Source organism: Cyprinodon variegatus, unplaced genomic scaffold (assembly GCF_000732505.1).
Source record: "Cyprinodon variegatus isolate N-32 unplaced genomic scaffold, C_variegatus-1.0 Scaffold395, whole genome shotgun sequence".
Classification (NCBI taxonomy): Eukaryota; Metazoa; Chordata; class Actinopteri; order Cyprinodontiformes; family Cyprinodontidae; genus Cyprinodon; species Cyprinodon variegatus.
This window is the reverse complement of record NW_015150848.1, coordinates 80,498-88,533: the sequence shown is the minus strand read 5'-3', so window position 1 is coordinate 88,533 and position 8,036 is coordinate 80,498. Positions and strand designations below refer to the sequence as shown.

At 37.1% G+C, this 8,036-nt stretch overlaps 1 protein-coding gene across 1 annotated transcript in view; it reads left to right on the top strand.

Moving 5' to 3' along the window:
- LOC107092799 (snaclec rhodocetin subunit delta-like) overlaps window positions 1-1,445 on the top strand; it is a 12,370-nt gene extending 10,925 nt beyond the window's left edge. The window contains exon 2 of the mRNA XM_015387456.1: window positions 1,034-1,445. Within this exon, the coding sequence (XP_015242942.1) occupies window positions 1,034-1,380 (347 nt within the window). The 3' untranslated portion in view covers window positions 1,381-1,445. The remainder of the gene's footprint in view (window positions 1-1,033) is intronic.
- The last annotated feature ends 6,591 nt before the right edge of the window (window positions 1,446-8,036 follow it).

The window sequence follows — 8,036 nt, the reverse complement described above, 5'->3', positions numbered from 1 at the left end:
GCACAGTTAAAGGGCTCCACAGCGCTTTCTGCCAGAGTGGTGGTGCAGAGGTAGCCCATTTTCCCATCAATGTTTTATGTAACCTTTTTTTTTTTTTAATCGATACTAAGAAGTGAAAGATCGATATTATATTGGGCAGCCGAATATCACGATATATCGCCAAAACGATTATTTCCCACACCCCTAATATATATATATATTATATATATATTTTTTTTTACAATTTTGGTATAATTACTGATCTCAGTGGGTTACTCGGTTGAGGAGAGGCACATTTTACATTTATATAATGTTTTAGAGTCTCTATACTCCAGTTAATGATGAATTACTTTCTAAATTAGTTGACGAATATTGAAATAATCAATTAATACGATTAAATTTTCAGCCCCAGATAAAATACATGAAATGGGCTACACAGAGTAACTACAGCCTAGATGTTCACTTTTATAGTGAAGTTAATATTTTAATTAATGTATTATTTCGCTTGATAGAGCAAAGTGAGAGAGCATAGTAGATAAAAATATAAGAGTGGGGTTTACCTCTGCACAATTCTATATCTTCAAAAAAAAAAAAAATACTGTATATGTACCCTCTGTCTTAGTCGTTCAAATGAAAACATTTTCAAAGTGGAAAACAGTCCTAATTCCACATTCATCAGAGCCGGTGAGTGTAGTGCTTATAAAATGTTTTATTGATGTAGCAAAATGCTGCTTTTCTCTTTAAACAATGAATTCTTGAGCATCGTACTGATGCTCACGTCAAGCATAAAAAAAGGGCATGCATATTGCATAGCCCCAATGACACCCGACCAATAGTGTCCCTACCAAAGTTCAAATCTTGAAAGTGCCTATAGATGTCATGTGTTGTAAATTAGTGCTATGTCAATAAACTGAATTGAAATTAATTAACTGAGGCCCAAAACCCACACACACATTTTAACTTGAAAAAGTCAAATTGCATGCGCGCAAATGTAAAATCTTCAAAATTAACTGTTTATGTTCCCCAAACTTATTAAATCTTGTTTTTTTTATAGAATCACCTTTTAAGCTAATTAAGGAAAACAAGACCTGGGAAGCAGCACTGGGCCACTGCAAGGAATTCCACTGTGGTCTGGCCTCCATCCTGGATGGACAGATGCAGGCCTTTGCTGAGCTGGAGGCTGAGAAGGCCAACAGCCCCTTTGTATGGCTCGGCCTTCACTATGCTTGCACTTTGGACCTTTGGTTCTGGGTTGATGATAATGTTGTACATTTCAAACGCTGGGCTAACAACCCCCCAGAGGAGGACTGTGACATGAGTGGAGCCATGAAGACACATGGAGACCATCTGTGGTTCAGCAAGTCTGATTATGAGGAGTTTAATTTTATCTGTTTGCTTTAGGAAGATTTGAGACTTCTACCTGGTTATAATGTTAGCATTGCTTGGGTACCATCAAAACAGCTCCTTCTTTGATTTGAATAACAGTTATGTTTTTTTTTTTTTTTGCATTGTTGAAGTACACATAGAAAGTTTATAATTCTATGTAGCTTGCACTGCACATCACTGTACATCACTGTAGTAACTGGATTTTGGATTATGAAAAAGTGGATTTTCTGGGTATGCAGGGTAACTTTTTACAAGATGTAACATTTATTTTTGTCAAACCAGCTAAATAATTGCTGTTTGAAGCAAAACGTCTGGATCAACTTAAGAGTTTAATTATGTTTTACATGTGAGTTGCCTTGAGATTTGCATATCTGATTATAATAAAAAGAAGAAGAAAAAAACTTTTTTGAGGACAATACATATGTTTTACAGCCTCACATTGGTGGGATTTTTTTTTCCTTGGGTGTACTGGATTATTAGGGCCCTGCATGGGGTTTCTTTATTTCATCAACAACGGTGTCAGAAAGCCGATATTAAAGGATCAAATCAAGTTATTGAATTTATAAAAAAAATGTTGTATGGTAATTCTGATACTGAACAATGTATATGCCATCTGATCATGGTCAAGTTACAGTAATTGGTTGTTTCTTCCTGACTGAGCTCCCCTCCTGCTTTATATTGAAAAAAAGTGCCAATCCTGCCCTTAATATCATGCAAATAATGGACAAAAACAGGTGTAGTATTTTTTTTTATAAAAAGATCCATCCATCAATTTATTGGTAAAAGTTTCATTGTGCAGATTTTTCAAAAACAACAAAATAACTGAATAACTAAATTTGAAAAGGCTCAAATTTACTTTGAAATTGATTTAGAACAATTGGAATGTGTTCAGCTGATAAACAATGCAGCATCTAAAAACCTAAATGGTATAATTATGTTGCTATATTAGTATTTTTAATATTCATATTACCAATTTAAAAAACTATAACTGTAGATGTTTGATTCTGAACATATGGTAGGCTTCTTTATAAGGAAAGCTAATAATGTGTAATGATCTGGTCAGCTAGTATGTGGTCGCTCTCAGCTTATGTGGTTATCTCATAAAACGGGAACAGATGGACCAAATATTCCAGGCAAGACAGACAGTGGGAAAGTTCAAAACGTTTATTTAACTAAAACTGTTAGGAATCCAGTTTGTGTGGGTTGTGCTTTTGTTTGTTTTCCCTCCACCACCAGGCGGTGCCTGGTTCTCTTTGGCCTCCTCACACACCTGCGGATGGTTGCCTCATTACCGGAGGACTCTTAAGCTGCTGACTGCCACTACATCGATGCCAGAGTGTTTGCCAGTTTTGGGTACTCTAGCCAAGCTGAGTTTTGCTGTGTCAAACTGAGTTTTGTCACCTGAGTCTTAATCTTGTTGTTTTTGTGTTTGCCTCTTGGCAGGATCTCATCCTGCAAACTGGATGTTTTGGACCTTCTCCCCCCTCAAAGGATTTTCTGCGCATCAAACTGAGCTGAGGATTCAAACTGGTGGTTTGGATCTACTTTTCCCCAAGGAATCCAATCCAGGTCAGGGAAAACAGATCAGACAGGAAAGTTCTGGAATCCAGGAGTCTGTAGCCCAGTCAGGGTTTCCGATCCACACAAGGACAGACAGATTCAGGGTTCCAAGAATCCATGAGTCCTGCAGCGAACTCAGGCAGACACGCTCAGATGCAGACAAAACATGGTACCAGGATAACTGCAGAACTTTAGACTATACTCCACATAGGAGCCAGATAAACTAGCTTCAACTCCACTGAGCCAAAACGGAACAGAGAGCGGGAAAGAGCCAGGATACGATCAGGATACAGGAGACAAACACCAAAACCCTCTCAACTCACTGGCCTCTGGGGACAGGGACATGAGCCTTGGAATAACTTAAACTAACAAACTTACCGGTACAAGATTATCTGGCCCCAATAGCTGGGCTGACCCGTATATAGAGCTGAACGAGCTGTACTTCAGTGTTATTATTTAAGATGCCATTATTTAAATTGTTGCGTGGAGAAGATTTCGATTGCTGTTTATAGTTTAAGAAGTTGTTCTTCTTCTTCTGTTTCCGGAGGGGCATTACCGCCAACTACTGGAATGGAGTGTGAATCGGTATGTGCAGCCAGACGGAGATGATGCGATCTGCTCATGCTCATGCGCTTTTGTTATCAGAGAACCAAGCCAGGGAAAAACCGAGCCGAGCCCAACTCTGGAACTGGTCTCCAGTTATCTCGGTTCAGTTGTGTAATGCTCTGTTCAGTTCAGTTTGCTTTCCATTTACACACGATAAGTTATCTCAGTTACTAAGCTTGGACCGGTCTCGGCACGGTTTTTCAAGGGTAGTGTAAATGGGGTATTAGAAACCCCTAATCTACCTTATGGTTAGATATTTGTCTGAAGCTTTTTTTTTTTGACAATGGTGCTTAAAGTCTCACTGAATGGTTCATGATTGAATGTCATGTCAGATATAGTTTACAAACAGTCTAATCCTTATGTGAATCCCACAGGTACCGTTTTTCATCTGTTTAATCCTTTATTTAAACATAGATATTTCTTGATACATGGTGTATCATTTATAAGAGCGACCCGTTCTACGACTTTTTTCTGTCTCTGTCTGTTGTGAATATTCCAGATTTCTGCTCCATTAGTATCTTCATAGCAGCTGCATTAATTGAGCTGCAAATGAAGTTATTGATTGTTAACAATTTCTAGCTGATTGTAGTTAATATTTACGGCCAAATTGTGACATGGTTTGTTTTTCTTCTCTTAAATATAGGATTCAAAACATCACCAACTTCCAAACAGACCAGTTCAATATCTATGAGCTTCAACCATCAGTGTTGGGGCGCTATGTCACTCTTTTCATACACAAACACCAATATATGATTATTTGTGACATACACATCACCGGCACAAAGATTGGTATGTGATCCCTGTTTATAAACTCTCACCATACAAAGGCTTAGAATTAGTAATGTATTGGTTTGAGGTATTTTATTCTGGGTAGAATCTCTGTCTGGTGTCCTACTAACAAGTGTGACAGATAAGTGTTTGAGAAAGTTACATTTTTTTGACTGAGGAGCACAAATGCTTCCAAAAAAACTGATTTAGTTTCTTCCTTTTCTTAATTAATCACAGAATTTATTGGACCCTCCAAGAAAATGTTGTTTCAAAATGTTTATAGGTTTGTGCCTCCCAAACTTTATTTAACCCAAGTTTGGCCTTTTCTCTGTTTAAGAATCACTTTTTGGACTAATTACGGAAAACAAGACCAGGGAAGAGGCCCTGTACCACTGCAGAGATAACCACAGAGATCTGGCCTCCATCCTGGATCAACAGATGCAAGCCTTTGCTGAGCTGGAGGCTGAGAAGGCCAACAGTCCCTTCATATGGCTCGGCCTTCATTACACCTGCACCCTGGACTTTTGGTTCTGGGTTGATGATCATTTTGTGTATTTCGAATGCTGGGCTAATGGTGCCTAAGATGAGGACTGTGACCTGAGTGGAGCCATGAAGACATATGGAGACTATCTTTGGTTCAACAAGTCTGATTATGAGGAATTAAATTTTATCTGTTTGCTTTAGGAAGTTTTAGGACTTCTACATGATCGGAATGTTAGCATTGCTTTGTTCTCATTCAAATATAGGGTGACCATATTTTGATTTCCAAAAAGGAGCCACTCTCAAGACAGATTCAGACAGGTTTCTTAAAGGTTAATGAACATGCTTTATTGTACCTCAGTGGTACAAAAATAACTTATGTAGTAATATGAAATCTGTAACAACCAGTAAAAAAATGAAAGCTCTATTTTAAAATACATAAATCTAATAAAATAATGATTTAAATAGGCTCTCTTCTGCATTAGAAAATAAAGATTCAACAAAATACCTCTAACTACCCTCCTAATGTAATAAATGAAACAGTCTCACAACGATAAAAATTCAACAAACAAAAAGGATCTATACTTGTAATCTAAACTCTGGTTTTCTTCTACCTCCTGCTTTTCTTCTTCACCCAGCTTATTTCCCTCATCTTCCATTCTGCCCATCTATATTCTGCTGCAGAACTGAACTTTTTCCAGCAGTTTTCCGTTGCTCAATGACAGACATTGAAGTCTTTGCAAGAAGTTTTTTTAAAAGAATCTTGCACCAATAGAATCCCCTTCAGTGTCTTAACTGACAGCTGTTTCATCTCCTTGGTCCACTGGCAGTGCATCAGTGGAAAAACCCTCTCGACATTTACAATGTGAGACAGAAGTACAAAGACAAACAATCAATCAATCAATCAAACTTCAGTAGTTCTGTGTAACATTGCTACTCTTTGCCTTCTCAAAGTATTTGGTCCATTTCTGGTGCACCTGCAGGCCTTGAACTCATCACTATTGCACCTTTCAAAGGAGTTCTTCAGATTTGTGTCCTTGTCAAAACACTTAACATTGTCAATTAGCCCCCCCCTTCTCTCCTAGGTATTTAATGCAGGCCTCCACATTCTTCCAGTTTGGTTTTTCACTCAGATCCATCAGCATGGATGCTGAAAACTCTTCCATTGGAGTCATTGACTTCTCTAGATATTCCAAACATGCTCTGTACAGACATTACACATCCTCACAGAACTTGTAAATTCCCTTACCATGTCCATCTTTGTGCCTTTTCGCCAGTAGTCCCTTAAATTTTCAATGTGCATTTATTCCAGGTTAATTTTTTATCATACCAAATTCTAAACATTTATATTGTTCCACCCCTTCAAGTTTCTGATTATACATCTTTTGTTTTATATCCTTTTTCATTTTATGTGTAAATATTTTTACTTTTGTTTCAACAGAACATTTAAAAGCCAATCTAAAAGATATTGTTTCTATATTGGGAATTGCTTGTTGTACTTTTGAAACAAGATATTTTATCTTCCTTTCACTTTTCCAAATAGCTTCATTGTCTACAGAAAATGAACACTTTGTATTTCTTTTAATGCATGGTTTATCATAACAACAAATAATAAAGGATTCATTATGCTATATTGCAGGGTACAATTTTCTATCCAGTACTTCCCTGAAAAATTCTAACCAACTCTTACATGTATTGCCCTATCTATTAACCTGTTTACTTGTTATCTTTACATAACATGATAATGTATGATTTTTGGGTCTTGAAGAATCTTTCCCAAGCTTTGGTATTGGGACCACTATAGCCTATTTCCAACTCTTGGATAATTTACCACAAACCCTAAACCTAAATAATGTTTTGAATACCCTTCCAGTTTGTTTTTATATTATTTATATGATTATCATTCCCTGGAGTTGGCATCTTATCTTCTTAGTCAACGCATTAGCTCCACTATTAAAAAGGTTCATTATTGAAAGGTTTTCTTCCTAATAATTAAATGTTCTTTCACTGCCCTTCCTCCATTCTTCACCAATATTACTTGAACTATGTATTTTAACTTTATTTTACTGCTTTTTGTTCATTGGTCAGTGCTGTTTTATCATTAATTTAAACTGGGTAACCACAATCTCTTCTTATGCATTCATTGGCTTTATCGTTCTCCAGCTTTTTTTCTTTCCTTGTTATAAATTAGGAAAACATTGAATTTTAATATCTTCCTGATTCATGAAGACTGGACTGCTAATTAATTTGGATGGTCATCTGATCAGGTCCAAAAGATTTCACCTCCAACTTATCTTTGTAAGTCTGCTTTAAGGGACTTCACTTCCAAGACTTGACCTGTTGATCAGGCGCACTGCAACTCCTGCCATTGCGCACCCCAAACTCTTCTATCATTTTGCATTGCAGAGGAGCTACTGTGCATGTACAACATTTTAATGACAGTTTACTTTACTCATCATTAAATATTAAAAATGTATCTTGCAAATCTAAAAAATATAATACATATTAAGATATTTTATCATTTAATTTTTATTTGGTTTTTTTTTTTTATCATTTAATTTTTATTTGGTTTTTTTTTGTGTTAATCAAGGTCATTGGGTGGGTGGGGATGCACTCTAGGTCCCTCTTTTGACCAGCCACCACTGCAAGCAGTCCATTCTATCAATCATTTCCAAACCCAAAAGAGATGTATGCCTTGTCTCTTCTGATGGAAGTCGTAAGCATTACATAATCTCAGTATATAATTCTAATCGAGCGTGTTTCGTAAATCCCCCCCAAACATCACACAAAGTAACACAAATAAACAAGTAAACCATCATATATCGTAACTGGATTACATATTATGAAAAATGGTGTAGAGTCAAAAGGATGATAAAGAAATAGAAAGATCAAAAGGATGACTAAAAATACGTATCAGAAATTCTAAGCTATGCCATCTATTTCAACCTCCTGTTGTGCCAAATGCCATGATCATGGTTCTTGGACATTGGGAACCATGTTTCATCCTGACATGATGACCAGAGAAGAGGTTACAAGTTTGGTGAATAACCAGCTATAATATCTCTCCAACCTACCCTTTTCAGCCAAATCCTCCACAGGACCTCCAACAGAGGTATGACCAGCCAGCCCCCCTCTCTGTGAGGACAAGAAAACCACAGAACAGACCAGACCTCTTTCTGTTTTCCTGCTCTCTTGCACATGAAGCTGGGGTCCGCTTCAGCAGGATCTCTGGCAAGATGGAGATCCCAGCCCCAAAG